At 48.3% G+C, this 18768-nt stretch overlaps 1 protein-coding gene across 1 annotated transcript; it reads left to right on the top strand.

The window, feature by feature from the left end:
• The first annotated feature begins 17720 nt into the window (after nt 1–17720).
• Nucleotides 17721–18310, top strand: LOC123440026. Its single transcript, XM_045116621.1, has one exon. The coding sequence runs from the start codon at nt 17855–17857 to the stop codon at nt 18284–18286; it is 432 nt and encodes a 143-aa protein (XP_044972556.1). The 5' UTR covers nt 17721–17854; the 3' UTR covers nt 18287–18310.
• The last annotated feature ends 458 nt before the right edge of the window (nt 18311–18768 follow it).

Raw genomic sequence — 18768 nt, 5'->3', positions numbered from 1 at the left:
GGTTTTCTCCTGATCAGATTGTGCAGCTGGTATTTGGGAGAAACCAGAATAACCGTCTAGAAAGCAGAAGTGTGTGTGCTTAGACAACCTTTCTAGCATTTGGTCGATAAAAGGCAAAGGGTAATGATCTTTCCTAGTGGCTTTAGAGGGTGTTTGTTTCCAGGGACTTATTGGTTTTGGGACTTTAAAAGGTCCCTATAAGTCCCACCTAAACCAAACACAAAAGACTTATTGGGACTTATTATGGTTATTTGGGACTTATCAAATAAGACTCTCTAATAGGAGCTTATTGGGACCTATTCTGGTTAGGCCCGCGGTAGTCTCCCGATGCAGTGCCCGCCGCCCTGCCCCGATTAACGCTCGCACCGCCTCAATCGCCGCCGGCCGCCCCGTCCCCGCCCGCCCCGCCGTCGGCCGGCCGCCCCGTCGCTGCCCGCCCCGTCGCCGCCCAGCCGCCGCCCGCCCGCCCCGTCGCCGCCCCGTCGCCGCCCCGCCCCGTCGCCGCCCGGCCGCCGCCTCGTCTCCCTCGGTTTGTTGGTCCTGCTGGTTCATCTTTTCTGCTTCTTTTCTGCTGGTTCATCTTTTCTGCTGGTTCATTGTTATGTACTGTGTCTTATTTTGGTTCTTATGAACAAGTGTTATGTACCCTGTCTTATTTTGGTTCTTATGAACAAGTGTTAATTCGTTTGTATGAACAAGTGTTATGAACAATTATTATTTCGGTTGTCACTATTCTGCAATTCATTTGTATGAACAAGGGTTATGTGAACAAGTGTATTTTATTAGGTGCAACATGGACTTGTAAGTCCCTGTAAACAAACAGGTAGGGACTCGGGACTTATAAGTCCCTGTAAACAAACAGGTAGGGACTTATGACTTATAAGTTGGGACTTAAAAAAGTCCTAGGACTTATGAAACAAACAGGGCCTTATTCAGTTTCCTAAAATCGATCACCATCCTATAGCCAGTAATAATCCTTTGTGGGATCAATCCATCCTTATCAGTAGGGACAACGGTAATGCCTCCCTTCCTAGAGACGCAATGCACCGGACTCACCCAATCGCTGTGAGCAACAGGATAAATAATACCCGCTTCCAGGAGCTTTAGTATTTCTTTTCTTACTACTTCTTTCATCTTAGGATTCAATCTCCTTTGATGATCAACAACTAGTTTGAAATCAGGATTAGTTTTGATCTTGTGCTCGCATAGAGTGGGACTAATGCCCTTAAGATCATCAAGAGTATATCCAATAGCAGCACAGTGCTTCCTCAAAGTTTTTAGTAACTTCTTTTCTTCATGCTCTGAGAGGCTAGCACTAATAATGACATGATATATCTTCTTTTCATCAAGATAAGCATACTTAAGAGTATCAGGCAACTGTTTAAGCTCGAACACAGGATCACCCTGAGGTGGGGGTGGATCCCCAAGCAGTTCAACAGGCAAGTTATTCTTAAGGATGGGATATTGTTCTAAGACAACTCTATCAATTTCATCCCTTTCATCCATATGCATATCATTTGCATGCTCAAGCAAGTATTGCTCTAAGGGATCAGTACGAGGCACGGCAATAGAAGCTAAGGCAATAGTTTCATCCTTACTAGGCAACTCCTTTTCATGAGGTTGTCTACCAAACTTGGAGAAATTGAACTCATGTGACACACCTTCAAAGCCAATGGTGACAGTTTGCTTCTCACAGTCAATATGAGCATTGATGGTATTGAGAAAAGGTCTGCCAAATATGATGGGACAAAAGCTATCTTGTGCGGTAGCAAGAACGAGGAAATCAGCAGGATACTTCGTTTTATCACACAAGACTTCAACATCCCTAACAATTCCCATAGGGCAGATAGTATCTCTATTGGCAAGCTGAATAGTGACATCAATAGGCTCTATCTCAACAGGTGCAATCTCATCTTTGATTTCATCATATAAGGATTGAGGTATTGCACTAACACTAGCACCCACGTCACATAAACCATGATAACAATGATCTCCCATCTTAACAGAAACCACATGCATGCCAACAACATGCCTATGTTTGTCTCTAACGTGAGGTTTAGCAATTCTAGCAGCATCTTCACAGAAGTGAATATTATGTCCCTCAACATCATTGGACAGAAGATATTTGATAATAGCAATGCTAGGTTCAACTCTAATTTTCTCAGGGGATGTAGGTGTTCTAATATAGCCTCTACGTATCACATTTGAAGCTTTAGAATGATCCTTTATCCTAACAGGGAAAGGTGGTTTCTCAATGTAAGCACTCGGAACCACATGATCATTATAGGCAATGACTCTCTCTTCAACTAGAGTGGGTTTAACTACATTGACTTCTAAAGGAGGATGATATTTAAACCACTTCTGTTTGGGGAGATCAATATGGGCAGCAAAGGATTCGCACAATGAAGCTACTATCTCAGAGTCAAGTCCATACTTAGCGCTAAAGTCACAAAAAGTATTTGTCTCAACAAAGGATTTAACGCAATCAAAAGTGAGATTCATACCTGACTCCTTACCTTCTTCAAGATCCCAATCTTCAAAGTTGCGTTTAATTCTCTCCAATAAATTCCTTTTGAAGTCAATATCTCTCTTCATAAAAGACCCGGTACAAGAAGTGGCAAGCATGGTGCAATCATCATGAGAAAGCCGAGCATAGAAGTTCTGAATGATAATTTCTCTCAAGAGCTCATGATTGGGGCATGAATATAACATTGATTTAAGCCTCCCCCAAGCTTGAGCGATGCTTTCTCTGTCACGAGGCCAAAAGTTGTAAATATAATTCCGATCACGATGTACTAAATGCATAGGATAAAACTTTTGATGAAATTCCAATTTCAACCGATTGTAGTCCCATGATCCAGTATCATCATATAGCCTATACCATGTCAATGCCTTATCCTTCAAAGATAAAGGAAAGACCTTCTTCCTGACCTCATCCTCGGGAAAACCTGCAAGCTTAAATAAACCACAAACTTCATCTACATAGATCACATGCAAGTCTGGATGTGATGTTCCATCTCCTGTAAAAGGATTAGCCAGCAGTTTCTCAAGCATACCCGAAGGAAATTCAAAGCAAATATTTTCAGTAGGTGCAGCAGGTTGAGGAGCAACTCTTTGTGCTTCTGTTCGAGGTGAAGATACCCCGAACAAGCCCCTCAAAGGATTAGTATCCATAGTGACAAGTGACAATAAATTTCAGCACACTATATGAATGTTTCCTTACCAAGTTCCACTTACCAAAGGCGCTTCACTCCCCAGCAACGGCGCCAGAAAAGAGTCTTGATGACCCACAAGTATTGGGGATCAATCGTAGTCCTTTCGATAAGTAAGAGTGTCGAACCCAACGAGCAGCAGAAGGATCTGACAAGTGGTTTTCAGCAAGGTAAAATCTGCAGGCACTGAAATTGTCGGTAACAAGTGATTGTGTGGTGAGATGATTCGTAGCAAGCAACAAGTAACAAAAGTAGCAACGATGCAGCAAAGTGGCCCAATCCCTTTTGTAGCAAGGGACAAGCCTGGACAAAGTCTTATAGGAGGAAAAACGCTCCCGAGGACACACGGGAATTTCTATCATGCTAGTTTTCATCATGTTCATATGATTCGCGTTCGTTACTTTGATAGTTTGATATGTGGATGGACCAGCGCTTGGGTACTGCCCTTACTTGGACAAGCATCCCACTTATGATTAACCCCTCTCACAAGCATCCGCAACTACGAAAGAAGAATTAAGACAAAGTCTAACCATAGCATTAAACTAGTGGATCCAAATCAGCCTCTTACGAAGCAACGCATATATTAGGGTTTAAGTTTCTGTCACTCTAGCAACCCATCATCTACTTACTACTTCCCAATGCCTTCCTCTAGGCCCAAATAATGGTGAAGTATTATGTAGTCGACGTTCACATAACACCACTAGAGGAAAAACAACATACAACACATCAAATTACCGAACGAATACCAAATTCACATGACTACTATTAGCATGACTTATCCCATGTCCTCAGTGTTGGAATTATGCCCTAGAGGCAATAATAAATATAGTTATTATTATAATTCCTGTATCAAGATAATCATTTATTATCCATGCTATAATTGTATTGAATGAAGACTCATTTACATGTGTGCATACATAGACAAGACACCGTCCCTAGCAAGCCTCTAGTTGGCTAGCCAGTTGATCAAAGATAGTTAGTGTCTTCTGATTATGAACAAGGTGTTGTTGCTTGATAACTGGATCACGTCATTAGGAGAATCACGTGATGGACTAGACCCAAACTAATAGACGTAGCATGTTGATCGTGTCATTTTGTTGTTACTGTTTTCTGCGTGTCAAGTATTTATTCCTATGACCATGAGATCATATAACTCACTGACACCAGAGGAATGCTTTGTGTGTATCAAACATCGCAACGTAACTGGGTGACTATAAAGATGCTCTACAGGTATCTCCAAAGGTGTTAGTTGAGTTAGTATGGATCAAGACCGGGATTTGTCACTCCGTGTGAACGGAGAGGTATCTCGGGGCCCACTCGGTAATACAACATCACACACAAGCCTTGCAAGCAATGTAACTTAGTGTAAGTTGCGGGATCTTGTATTACGGAACGAGTAAAGAGACTTGCCGGTAAACGAGATTGAAATAGGTATACGGATAGTGACGATCGAATCTCGGGCAAGTAACATACCGAAGGACAAAGGGAATGACATACGGGATTATATGAATCTTTGGCACTGAGGTTCAAACGATAAGATCTTCGTAGAATATGTAGGATCCAATATGGGCATCCAGGTCCCGCTATTGGATATTGACCGAGGAGTCTCTCGGGTCATGTCTACATAGTTCTCGAACCCGCAGGGTCTGCACACTTAAGGTTCGACGTTGTTTTATGCGTATTTGAGTTATATGGTTGGTTACCGAATGTTGTTCGGAGTCCCGGATGAGATCATGGACGTCACGAGGGTTTCCGGAATAGTCCGGAAACGAAGATTGATATATAGGATGACCTCATTTGGTTACCGGAAGGTTTTCGGAGTTACCGGGAATGTACCGGGAATGACGAATGGGTTCCGGGAGTTCACCGGGGGGGGGGCAACCCACCCCGGGGAAGCCCATAGGCCTTGAGGGTGGCACACCAGCCCTTAGTGGGCTGGTGGGACAGCCCAAAAGGGCTCTATGCGCCAAGAAGAGAAAATCAAGAGAGAAAGAAAAAAAAAGGAGGAGGTGGGAAGGAAGGGGGACTCCCTCCCACCAAACCAAGTCCAACACGGTTTGGGGGGGGAGTCCTCCCCCCTTGGACTCGGCCGACCCCCTTGGGGCTCCTTGAGCCCCAAGGCAAGGTCCCCTCCCTCCCACCTATATATACGGAGGTTTTAGGTCTGATTTGAGACGACTTTTCCACGGCAGCCCGACCACATACCTCCACGGTTTTTCCTCTAGATCGCGTTTCTGCGGAGCTCGGGCGGAGCCCTGCTGAGACAAGGTCATCACCAACCTCCGGAGCGCCGTCACGCTGCCGGAGAACTCTTCTACCTCTCCGTCTCTCTTGCTGGATCAAGAAGGCCAAGATCATCGTCGAGCTGTACGTGTGCTGAATGCGGAGGTGCCGTCCGTACGGTACTAGATCGTGGGACTGATCGCGGGATTGTGCGCGGGGCGGATCGAGGGACGTGAGGATGTTCCACTACATCAACCGCGTTCACTAACGCTTCTGCTGTACGATCTACAAGGGTACGTAGATCACTCATCCCCTCCCGTAGATGGACATCACCATGATAGGTCTTCGTGCGCGTAGGAAATTTTTTTCTTTCCCATGCGACGTTCCCCAACAGTGGCATCATGAGCTAGGTTCATGCGTAGATGTCTTCTTGAGTAGAACACAAAAGTTTTTGTGGGCGGTGATGTGCATTTTGCTGCCCTCCTTAGTATTTTCTTGATTCCGCGGTATTGTTGGATTGAAGCGGCTTGGACCGACATTACTCGTACGCTTACGACAGACTGGTTTCATCGTTACGAGTAACTCCGTTGCTCAAAGATGACTGGCAAGTGTCGGTTTCTCCAACTTTAGTTGAATCGGATTTGACCGAGGAGGTCCTTGGATGAGGTTAAATAGCAACTCATATATCTCCGTTGTGGTGTTTGCGTAAGTAAGATGCGATCCTACTAGACACCCATGGTCACCACGTAAAACATGCAACAACAAAATTAGAGGACGTCTAACTTGTTTTTGCAGGGTATGCTTGTGATGTGATATGGCCAATGATGTGATGTGATATATTGGATGTATGAGATGATCATGTTGTAATAGAAATATCGACTTGCACGTCGATGGTACGCAACCGGTAGGAGCCATAGGGTTGTCTTTATACTAACGTGTGTGCTTGCAGATGCGTTTACTATTTTGCTAGGATGTAGCTTTAGTAGTAATAGCATGAGTAGCATGACAACCCCGATGGCAACACGTTGATGGAGATCATGGTGTGGCACCGGTGACAAGAAGATCGTGCCGGTGCTTTGGTCATGGAGATCAAGAAGCACGTGATGATGGCCATATCATGTCACTTATGAATTGCATGTGATGTTAATCCTTTTATGCACCTTATTTTGCTTAGAACGACGGTAGCATTATGAGGTGATCTCTCACTAAAATTTCAAGACGAAATTGTGTTCTCCCCGACTGTGCACCGTTGCTACAGTTCGTCGTTTCGAGACACCACGTGATGATCGGGTGTGATAGACTCAACGTTCACATACAATGGGTGCAAAACAGTTGCGCACGCGGAACACTCGGGTTAAGCTTGACGAGCCTAGCATGTGCAGACATGGCCTCGGAACACATGAGACCGAAAGGTCGATCATGAATCATATAGATGATATGATTAGCATAGGGATGCTTACCACTGAAACTATACTCAACTCACGTGATGATCGGACTTGAGCTAGTGTAAGTGGATCATGAACCACTCAAATGACTAGAGAGATGTACTTTTTGAGTGGGAGTTTAGCGAATAATTTGATTAAGTTAAACTCTAATTATCTTGAGCATAGTCTAAGTCCACTTTGAATATATTTGTGTTGTAGATCATGGCTCACGCGACAGTCATCCTGAATTTTAATACGTTCCTAGAGAAAGCTAAGTTGAAAGATGATGGAAGCAACTTTTTAGACTGGGCTCGTAATCTTAAGCTAATCTTACAAGCTGGGAAGAAGGATTATGTCCTTAATGCTGCGTTAGGAGATGAACCACCCGCTACGGCTGATCAGGATGTTAAGAACGCTTGGTTAGCACGTAAGGAGGACTACTCAATAGTTCAATGTGCAGTCTTGTATGGCTTAGAACCGGGACTTGAACGTCGCTTTGAACGTCATGGAGCATTTGAGATGTTCCAGGAGTTGGAGTTTATCTTTCAGAAGAACGCCCGGATCGAGAGGTATGAGACCTCCGATAAATTCTATGCTTGCAAGATGGAGGAAAACTCATTTGTCAGTGGACATGTGCTCAAAATGTCTGGGTACTCAAACCGTCTAGCTAGCTGGGGATTGAACTCCCGCAAGAAGCTATCACTGACAGAATCCTTCAATCACTGCCGCCAAGCTATAAAGGCTTTGTGTTGAACTACAACATGCAAGGGATGAACAAGTCTCCCGGCGAGTTGTTTGCGATGCTGAAAGTCGCAGAGTCTGAACTCCGTAAAGAGCATCAAGTGTTGATGGTGAATAAGACCACTAGTTTCAAGAGAAACGGCAAAGGCAAGAAGGGCAATTCGAAGAAGAGCGGCAAGCCTGTTGCCAATCCGACGAAGAAACCCAAAGCTGGACCTAAGCCGGAAACGGAGTGTTACTATTGCAAGGGTATGGGTCACTGGAAGCGCAATTGCCCCAAGTATCTGGCAGATAAGAAGGCGGGCAAAGAAAAATCAGGTATATTTGATATACATGTTATTGATGTGTACTTAACAGGCTCTCGTAGTAGTGCCTGGGTATTCGATACCGGTTCTGTTGCTCATATTTGCAACTCGAAACAGGAACTGCGGAATAGGCGAAGGCTGGCGAAAGATGAAGTGACGATGCGCGTAGGAAATGGTTCCAAGGTTGATGCAATCGCCGTCGGCACAGTGTCACTTCAGTTACCGTCAGGATTAGTGATGAACTTAAATCATTGTTATTTAGTGCCTGCGTTGAGCATGAACATTATATCTGGATCTTGTTTATTGCGAGACGGTTACTCTTTTAAGTCAGAGAATAATGGTTGTTCTATTTCTATGAGTAACATCTTTTTATGGTCATGCACCGAATGTGAGAGGATTGTTCATATTGAATCTTGATAACGATACGCATATACATAACATTGAGACCAAAAGAGTTAGAGTTAACAATGATAGCGCCATATTTTTGTGGCACTGCCGCTTAGGTCATATTGGTGTAAAGCGCATGAAGAAACTCCATGCTGATGGACTTTTGGAGTCACTTGACTTTGATTCACTTGACACGTGCGAACCATGCCTCATGGGCAAGATGACTAAGACTCCGTTCTCAGGAACAATGGAGCATGCAAGTGACTTGTTGGAAATCATACATACCGATGTGTGTGGTCCGATGAGCGTGGAGGCACGCGGCGGATATCGTTATTTTCTCACCTTCACTGACGATTTAAGTAGATATGGTTATGTCTACTTGATGAAGCACAAGTCTGAAACATTTGAAAAGTTCAAGCAATTTCAGAGTGAAGTGGAAAATCATCGTAACAAGAAGATCAAGTTCCTCGGTCTGATCGTGGGGGCGAATATCTGAGTTTCGAGTTTGGTGCTCACTTAAGACAATGTGGAATTGTTTCACGGTTAACACCGCTTGGAACACCACAGCGTAATGGTGTGTCCGAACGTCGTAATCGTACTCTATTAGAGATGGTGCGATCTATGATGTCTCTTACTGATTTGCCGTTATCATTTTGGGGCTATGCATTAGAAACAGCTGCATTCACTTTAAATAGGGCACCATCAAAATCCGTTGAGACGACACCATACGAACTGTGGTATGGCAAAAGGCCAAAGTTGTCGTTTCTTAAAGTTTGGGGATGTGATTCTTATGTCAAAAAGCTTCAGCCTGAAAAGCTGGAACCCAAAGCGGAAAAGTGCGTCTTCATAGGTTACCCAAAAGAGACAGTTGGGTACACCTTCTATCTCAAATCCGAGGGCAAAGTGTTTGTTGCTAAAAACGGAGCTTTTCTCGAGAAGGAGTTTCTCTCGAGAGAATTGAGTGGGAGGAAGATAGAACTTGACGAGGTTGTCGAACCTCTCATCCCTCTGGATGGTGGCGCAGGGCAAGGGGAAACCTCTGTCATTGCGACGCCGGTTGAGGAGGAAGTTAATGATGATGATCATGAAACTCCAGTTCAAGTTTCTGTCGAACCACGCAGGTCGACGAGACCACGTGCTGCTCCAAAGTGGTATGGTAATCTCGTCTTATCAATCATGTTGTTAGACAACAATGAACCTGCGAATTATGAAGAAGCAATGGTGGGCCTAGATTCCAACAAATGGTTGGAAGCCATGAAGTCCGAGATAGGATCCATGTATGAGAACAAAGTGTGGACTTTGGAGGTACTGCCTGAGGGCCACAAGGCCATTCAGAACAAATGGATCTTTAAGAGGAAGACGGACGCTGACGGTAATGTGACCGTTTATAAAGCTCGACTTGTGGCAAAGGGTTTTTCACAAGTTCAAGGAGTTGACTACGATGAGACTTTCTCACCCGTAGCGATGCTTAAGTCCGTCAGAATCATGTTAGCAATAGCTGCATTTTTCGATTATGAAATCTGGCAGATGGATGTCAAAACGGCGTTCCTTAACGGTTTCCTTAAGGAAGAGTTGTATATGATACAACCCGAAGGTTTTGTCGATCCTAAGAATGCTAACAAGGTGTGCAAGCTCCAGCGATCCATTTATGGACTGGTGCAAGCATCTCGGAGTTGGAACAAACGCTTTGATGAGGTGATCAAAGCATTTGGGTTTATACAAGTGGTTGGAGAATCTTGTATTTACAAGAAAGTGAGTGGGAGCTCTGTGGCGTTTCTAATATTATATGTGGATGACATATTACTAATTGGAAACAACCTAGAGTTTTAGAGAGCATAAAGGATTACTTGAATAAAAGTTTCTCTATGAAGGACCTAGGAGAAGCTGCTTACATTCTAGGCATTAAGATCTATAGGGATAGATCAAAACGCCTGATAGGACTTTCACAAAGCACATACCTTGATAAAGTTTTGAAGAGGTTCAAAATGGAACAGTCCAAGAAAGGGTTCTAGCCAGTTCTACAAGGTACGAGATTGAGTAAGACTCAGTGCCCAACAACTGATGAAGATAGAGAGCATATGCGCTCCGTCCCCTATGCTTCAGCCATAGGTTCTATCATGTATGCGATGCTGTGCACTAGACCGGATGTTGGCCTGGCCATAAGTATGGCAGGTAGGTTCCAGAGTAATCCAGGAGTGGATCACTGGACAGCGGTCAAGAATATCCTGAAGTACCTAAAAAGGACTAAGGAGATGTTTCTCGTGTATGGAGGTGACGAAGAGCTCGCCGTAAAAGGTTACGTGATGCAAGCTTTGACACAGATCCGGACGACTCTAAGTCGCAAACCGGATACGTATTTATTCTTAATGGGGGTGCAGTAAGCTGGTGCAGTTCCAAGCAAAGCATCGTAACAGATTCTACATGTGAAGCGGAGTACATAGCTGCCTCGGAGGCGGCTAAGGAGGGTGTCTGGATGAAGCAGTTCATGACGGATCTTGGAGTGGTGCCAAGCGCACTGAATCCAATAACCTTGTTCTGTGACAACACTGGTGCCATTGCCTTAGCAAAGGAACCGCGGTTTCACAAGAAGACCAGACGCATCAAACGACGCTTCAACCTCATCCGCGACTACGTCGAGGGAGAGGACGTGAATATATGCAAAGTGCACACGGATCTGAATGTAGCGGACCCGCTGACTAAACCTCTTCCACGGCCAAAGCATGATCAACACCAGAACTGTATGGGTGTTAGATTTATTACAATGTAATTCACATGGTGATGTGAGGGCTAGATTATTGACTCTAGTGCAAGTGGGAGACTGTTGGAATTATGCCCTAGAGGCAATAATAAATATAGTTATTATTATAATTCCTGTATCAAGATAATCGTTTATTATCCATGCTATAATTGTATTGAATGAAGACTCATTTACATGTGTGGATACATAGACAAGACACCGTCCCTAGCAAGCCTCTAGTTGGCTAGCCAGTTGATCAAAGATAGTCAGTGTCTTCTGATTACGAACAAGGTGTTGTTGCTTGATAACTGGATCACGTCATTAGGAGAATCACGTGATGGACTAGACCCAAACTAATAGACGTAGCATGTTGATCGTGTCATTTTGTTGCTACTGTTTTCTGCGTGTCAAGTATTTATTCCTATGACCATGAGATCATATAACTCACTGACACCGGAGGAATGCTTTGTGTGTATCAAACGTCGCAACGTAACTGGGTGACTACAAAGATGCTCTACAGGTATCTCCAAAGGTGTTAGTTGAGTTAGTATGGATCAAGACCGGGATTTGTCACTCCGTGTGAACGGAGAGGTATCTCGGGGCCCACTCGGTAATACAACATCACACACAAGCCTTGCAAGCAATGTAACTTAGTGTAAGTTGCGGGATCTTGTATTACGGAACGAGTAAAGAGACTTGCCGGTAAACGAGATTGAAATAGGTATACGGATAGTGACGATCGAATCTCGGGCAAGTAACATACCGAAGGACAAAGGGAATGACATACGGGATTATATGAATCTTTGGCACTGAGGTTCAAACGATAAGATCTTCGTAGAATATGTAGGATCCAATATGGGCATCCAGGTCCCGCTATTGGATATTGACCGAGGAGTCTCTCGGGTCATGTCTACATAGTTCTCGAACCCGCAGGGTCTGCACACTTAAGGTTCGACGTTGTTTTATGCGTATTTGAGTTATATGGTTGGTTACCGAATGTTGTTCGGAGTCCCGGATGAGATCACGGACGTCACGAGGGTTTCCGGAATAGTCCGGAAACGAAGATTGATATATAGGATGACCTCATTTGATTACCGGAAGGTTTTCGGAGTTACCGGGAATGTACCGGGAATGACGAATGGGTTCCGGGAGTTCACCGGGGGGGGCAACCCACCCCGGGGAAGCCATAGGCCTTGAGGGTGGCACACCAGCCCTTAGTGGGCTGGTGGGACAGCCCAAAAGGGCTCTATGCGCCAAGAAGAGAAAATCAAGAGAGAAAGAAAAAAAAAGGAGGAGGTGGGAAGGAAGGGGGACTCCCTCCCACCAAACCAAGTCCAACTCGGTTTGGGGGGAAAGTCCTCCCCCCTTGGACTCGGCCGACCCCCTTGGGGATCCTTGAGCCCCAAGGCAAGGTCCCCTCCCTCCCACCTATATATACGGAGGTTTTAGGGCTGATTTGAGACGACTTTTCCACGGCAGCCCGACCACATACCTCCACGGTTTTTCCTCTAGATCGCGTTTCTGCGGAGCTCGGGCGGAGCCCTGCTGAGACAAGGTCATCACCAACCTCCGGAGCGCCGTCACGCTGCCGGAGAACTCTTCTACCTCTCCGTCTCTCTTGCTGGATCAAGAAGGCCGAGATCATCGTCGAGCTGTACGTGTGCTGAACGCGGAGGTGCCGTCCGTTCGGTACTAGATCGTGGGACTGATCGCGGGATTGTTCGCGGGGCGGATCGAGGGACGTGAGGACGTTCCACTACATCAACCGCGTTCACTAACGCTTCCGCTGTACGATCTACAAGGGTACGTAGATCACTCATCCCCTCTCGTAGATGGACATCACCATGATAGGTCTTCGTGCGCGTAGGAAAATTTTTGTTTCCCATGCGACGTTCCTCAACACTCAGGACCAAAAGTAACTACTCACAAAGTATAATCATATTCATGACCAGAGAGGTAATAAGTAGCATCAAGGATCTGAACATAAACTCTTCCACCAAGTAACCCAACTAGCATCAACTACAAAGAGTAATCAACACTAATAGCAACCTTACAAGTACCAATCGGAGTCGCGAGACGGAGATTGGTTACAAGTGATGAACTAAGGTTTGGAGATGAGATGGTGATGATGAAGATGTTGATGTTGACGAGTCCCCTCTGATTAGAGGAGTGTTGGTGATGACGATGGCGGCGATTTCCCCCTCCGGGAGGGAAGTTTCCCCGGCAGGATCGTCCTGCCGGAGCTCTAGATTGGTTCTGTTCAAGTTTCGCCTCGTGGCGGCGGCGAAACCACGAAAAAGCACCTCCTTGATTTTTTTTCCAGACGAAACACTTCATATAGAAGAAGAGGGGGCAAGTGGGCCAACAGGGTGGCCGCGCTGTGCAGGCTTGTGGCCAACCAATCGCGCCCCTCTAGCGCTTCTTCGGCCCAGTATTTTTCATAAATCAGGAAAAAAAATCCTCGTTGATTTTTACGACGTTTGGAGTTGCGCAGAATAGGTATCTCAACTTTGCTCCACTTTCATGCCAGAATTCCAGTTCCCGACATTCTCCCTCTTCATGTAAACCTTGCAAAATAAGAGAGAAAAGGCATAAGAATTGTACCATGAAGTGAAATAACAGCCGAAGAAGGGATAAATAACAACATGAAAACATGATGCAAAATGGACGTATCACAGGACGGCGTCAGCGCCGTCCCGATCCGACGACCCGTTCGACGGCTCCACGGATGTCAGTTCGCCGCAGCATCCTCCCGGAGTGGGACGAGGCAGTGGATGCTCTGCCCGCGCGCGATATCTCATAGCACCTCCATAGGTGCTATGCGAGTGCGGGTGGAAGGAGCGGAAGCCTCGAGCTATGCAACGCCTGGCCAACACACCTCCTTGGAACGCCCACACTGCTGTCGAGGGTGTGACAAGGGGCTTTGGCCAAGCCTCCGACGCTTACTCCGGCCATCGCACATCTCTAGAGTGCTGCATGGTCATCGAGGACGCGTCCGAGGCCCCGAACCGCCCCTTTACGCGCCCTCCAGCTCGCATTTCTCCCTGGAGCGCTGTGACGGCAGAAAGATGCGCTCAGGGGGCTCCGCCGGCAAATCTCTTGCAAAAGGGATGAGAAAGTGTTGTGCCCGGGCGCGTCTCTTTTCTTCAGTGTGGCCAAAGGCCACCGGCGAGAACCTCGTCGGCAAGGAGGCCGCTGGGAGCAACATCAGCTTGCCGAGGGTGCAGGATATTCCTCCCTGGCAACACCTTCAGACGCTGCGGCGAAGAATGCCGTGACGCGCAAGATAAGTACAGAGGCAAACTTCTTGCCAGACTCTTGGTAGACTAGTTGCACCCTTTTGAAGCATCGACTATTGTATGAAAATCTCGCGTGCAGATGGACCTTGCTAGGATCAGTGCACTCTGACTTTGTTTCGAGCCTGTTCAACGACTTGAGCGGCCATAGAGCGCCCTCATCTCGTTTAGAACTCGTTCAACGTTTCGAACAGCTACATAGCACCGTATTTCGCCTCGAGCCGCGCTCGACGATTTACATGGTTGCACTGAGTGCGGCAAGGAGTCTTGTCGGTGACGACCTCCTCTGTTGAGTTTTCTGAGGATCCGCTCCTCTAAGTACTCGCGACAGGATAAGTCAAGCCGGCAAGCATCCGAAAAAGTGCAAGGGAATAATCATACAAAATGAGATTTGAATAAAGGATGCATCTATTCATTCATTTGTCTCGATACATTTGATTCCACTTACAAAGCGTTGTCGTCCTAACCTAAAGACTCTGTCTTTTGATGAGGGCCGACCTATGCTAACGGTGTGGAGCTTAAGAAGGTAAAAAGGCGGCAAGACCCTCTGCGCGACCCAGGCTGGTTCCTCCTGAACCAGCATTGTGTAGAGGAGAACGGGGCCAGGAGGGAAGACGGAGCTGAACTCCGGGAGCTACCGAGAAGACGAGGCAGCGTCGACTCTTCCAATGCGCGGGTCTCGTCTCAGGATGGGGTGAGCCGCGGGCTGACGGTGATGGTGCGACCGGCGGTCAGTCCGAGGTCACATCCTCATACGCAGGCTTAACCTCCCGAAGATCTGACACGTCCCCGCTGTCGCTACCATCTGACCCTTCCTCGTCACACCCAGATGAGGAAGGGTTGTCAGTCCCACTCGAGCTCTCTTCGCAACAGCCGAGACGTGTACCTGAGCTCCCATATAGCTTGACGGAGAGCAGGTTATCCACCGTTATCTTGAAGCGGAGAATGTGCCCATCCCAGAGATTGTGGGCACGAGCGAAGCTCTTCCACCCACGGCCAAGGAACAGGAGTCGGGGCCCCGTATGCTCTACGGCCATCGGTACGGCACCGTTGCCGCAGTCGTGTACCCGTAGCCATAGCATCAGGGGCTTCTCTTCCTCCATCGCCTTGGCAAAGGCGCGGGGGAGCTGCAGCCGGGTCCTGATGCATCCTTGCAACTGGACAAGGAACTCCAATGGGGCTCCTTTCGACGTGAGTTCATGCCGGGACAAGCCCATGGGAAGGCGGAGACGCTGGAGTAGCACTCCGCCTCCCTCGGCCACGTCCCCGGCGTCCTCGGCCCCTCGAGCCTCCCCCGCCACGGTCAACGGGGTTGCCGCTGGTTGCGGCCCCAGAAGTTGTGGCATGATCCGAGGGGGATCCTCTTGCCGCCCTGGCGGCCAACGGAGGCCGGCCCCGTCCCCTAACCATGGTTAGGGACGGGTGCCCCCGGCAAGGTTGAAAAGAAGCAAGAGAGACAAGGCGACATGCGCTGAAGGCTTCGAGAGTGAGATGGATGGGCAAAACCTCCGCGCAAACACCCTAATTTATAGGGCAAAGCTTGGAGGCCTCCCTCCTCGCTGCAGAAGCCGCTGCCCCTCTCGCCCAACCGCCCTCAAGTCACGAGCGGAACATGGAACCACCTTGATGCGTCAATGCATGCAGGGGCGGGCCCATCCACGCCCGCGGCTTTTGAGGCCACGATCGCCACTTGCCCGACCGCCGCTGCGCATGCCCTACGGGTGGCAGAGGCGTTTTCAGGGAATAAAGGGGTCATCACGCGCACGTCGCGCACCCCCCATTTCACGCGTTCAATGCGCGACGTGGGGAAAGAAAGCCTGCAACGGCTAGATTCCGAAAAGCTTGGCGCCTGCGAGTCCGCGCACCGCTTTGGGCCTGGCCCAACAACGCCTCACATGCGTGTGTGGCCCAGGCCCCGAGGCTCCTATCGGTGCACTAAAGACCGGGGTCTCCAGTGCCCCGGACTAGTGCGCGGACACCGGCAGCCCCCGCCACAGCGGAAAGGCGCGTCGCTGGAGCAGAGGGCAGAAGCAAGGCTCAGAAGCCCACCAAGTGCAGACTGCAAGCCTCCCGGCAAGCGCCCGCTTGTCGGGAATGAAGAAGAGACCCCGACAGGAGCTCCCTGCCGGGAAGATAGACACTGCCAAGGCGAGACCCTCCTGCCAAGGAAGAAGGACTGAGCCCCGGCAAGCCATCCTTGCCGGGAAGATTGACAAGGCCTCGGCAGGTCATCACCTCCCTGCCGAGGGGAACAAGAAGAGCCCCCGGCAAGGTAACCCTGCTAGGAAGGAAAAGCAGGCCCGAAGAGAGGCGCGGGCCCAGGGCGCCTTCGCGCTCGTGAACGCCTCCACCGACGAACACGCCACCGCCGATGCATGGGCCACGTGTCCGCCCACACGCCATCCCAACACCCCAAAGTTACCACGTGTGGGTACGTGTCCAACCCCCCCCCCCCCCCCCCGACGAGGTCAGGAGGTCTGTCGAAGCATTTAATGCACCGCGGAAACACTGTGGCGGTCGGTCGGCGTTGTTCCACTCGTGAACCCACCCCTCACCCGTTGAGCCACTGTGGTGACCCCTTCGCCTATAAAAGGAGGCCCGATGCTCAGTAGAAAGGACTTTTGGCTTTTTGACCAATCGAAAGGCTATAAGAGGGATAGATACACAGTAAACTAAAACGAATAACTAAACACATGCAGGAGTAGGGTTTTATGCACAACGCGGCCCGAACCTAGGTAAAAACGACCTTGCCGGGCCCTGACTGTTGGTTCTGCTCTTGGCGCGACCCCTTTTCCCGCAAAACCAGCAAAAGGGGACCGTTGAGGCTCCCATAGGTGTCGATCCTTTCACCGACAAAGGGTGTCGGTGGTCTCCATCCCCACTCCCCTTCGCACACCATAGGAAACCCTAGGACACGTCGGGGCAACAGCGTCATCGCAGTTCTTATTGGAAGTGCTGCTTGGTACGCGGAGGATCGAAGCCTTGAATCATAGTGGGTCGATTCCGGAGGGCGCAACCATGCTTTGTCGAGCTACCGGTGTTGGTATTTTTTTTTAGACTTGATGTCCTGCTCCTTCCAGCATTTGCTTTGTGACCTGTTTTAGTTGCTTTGGAGAAACTTTTTTCGTTAAACAAGATTAGTGAGGAAAAACCACACTAAATAAAAAGTGCAAGAGGTGGGCACGTTGCCATGCTGCTGTACTGTCAGCGTGCAAACCACTCTGGTCACATACACCGCGCACGAGACCGACGAGCCAGCCGAACGGCGCAGGGGAGGGTCGTGTTGGAATTTGTGTGTCCACCACGGGATTCAGTTAAGCTTTCAACCTCTTCCGCGCAATACACTCCTTCGTCTTCCATTTCGAAATGCCGTTCCTGAATTTCTTCATCTGATTCCGAGGTGTCAAACGGTCCGCTGATCTACGAGGCCCTAGCTCCCATATTAGTATCCTCTGCAAACCCCGTCCAGTAGTACTACAGTATATTGGCACCCATCCCGCCTAGCAAATCAAAGGATCGTCATCACACCATGTTGGATGCCATGGCCTTCCTGCTCTCCTCCATCGCTCGCCGGCTGAGGCTCCGCCGCCGGAACAAGAGGATCACGTCCTCTTCGGGCATTCCCCGCCCACCCTTCTTCTCCTGCGGCGGCGGCGGCGGCGACACCCTCAGCCCATTCGTGAAGCCGAAGACGACGAGGAAGCTCAAGGGGCCGTCGAGCAAAAGATTCGCGGAGCATGGTCAGGACGGCCGCACGGTGGACGACGACGACGCCGGCGAGCCGTGCCTGTGGCGGCGAACGATACTGCTCGGCCAGAGGTGCCAGCCTCTGGACTTCAGCGGGGCCATACACTACGACAACGATGGTCGGCGGCTCTGGCATGCAAGGACGCCACCGCGGACTCCGCTACTGAGCCCCGACCGTTCTTTCGAATTCGGGTACATTGTTGATAGGGCATGAGACACCTTGCTACCATGCAAAGACGAACGGAAGATCCGGGTTCTCCGATTTTAAATTTCCTCCAACTGCTCTCAGATATCGCTGAGGCCCCATTTTTTTTTCCCTTCTACTAATTCACTGTCAGCCCCCCGCGGCCCCGCCCCGCCCCCGCGTTTACCGTCCCTTTGCATCAAGAATTCAAGATCATGTTGTACCGTGCTCTCCTGTTCCTGGCAAGTTGGCAGTGTGTTGGAACAGAAAAGTGAGCATTTTTTTACTCTAACAAGAGAGTTAATTGCATAAAACCATCACATTCTAAGCTTTTTTTACAGAAAACAATCTGATTTCTAATTATTTATAAAAATCATCAGTAAACTTTTTGCAAATAGGACTGATTGCTCACTTGGTAACGTTTGAGGGCGCTTTCGACAGATGGAACCCAAAAATATAGGTCATAAGAACCAAAGAATTACATTTTATATACTCCCTCCGTTTCTAAATAA

The sequence above is a fragment of the Hordeum vulgare genome, chromosome 3H (genome assembly GCF_904849725.1).
Source record: "Hordeum vulgare subsp. vulgare chromosome 3H, MorexV3_pseudomolecules_assembly, whole genome shotgun sequence".
Lineage (NCBI taxonomy): Eukaryota > Viridiplantae > Streptophyta > Magnoliopsida > Poales > Poaceae > Hordeum > Hordeum vulgare.
Note: the sequence above shows the minus strand (reverse complement) of the source record. Positions and strands in the feature narration are given on the sequence as shown.

Bases quoted from the DNA above. Each gene is read 5' to 3' on its own strand.
- LOC123440026 (XM_045116621.1), top strand. From the start codon at position 17,855: ATGTTGGATGCCATGGCCTTCCTGCTCTCCTCCATCGCTCGCCGGCTG.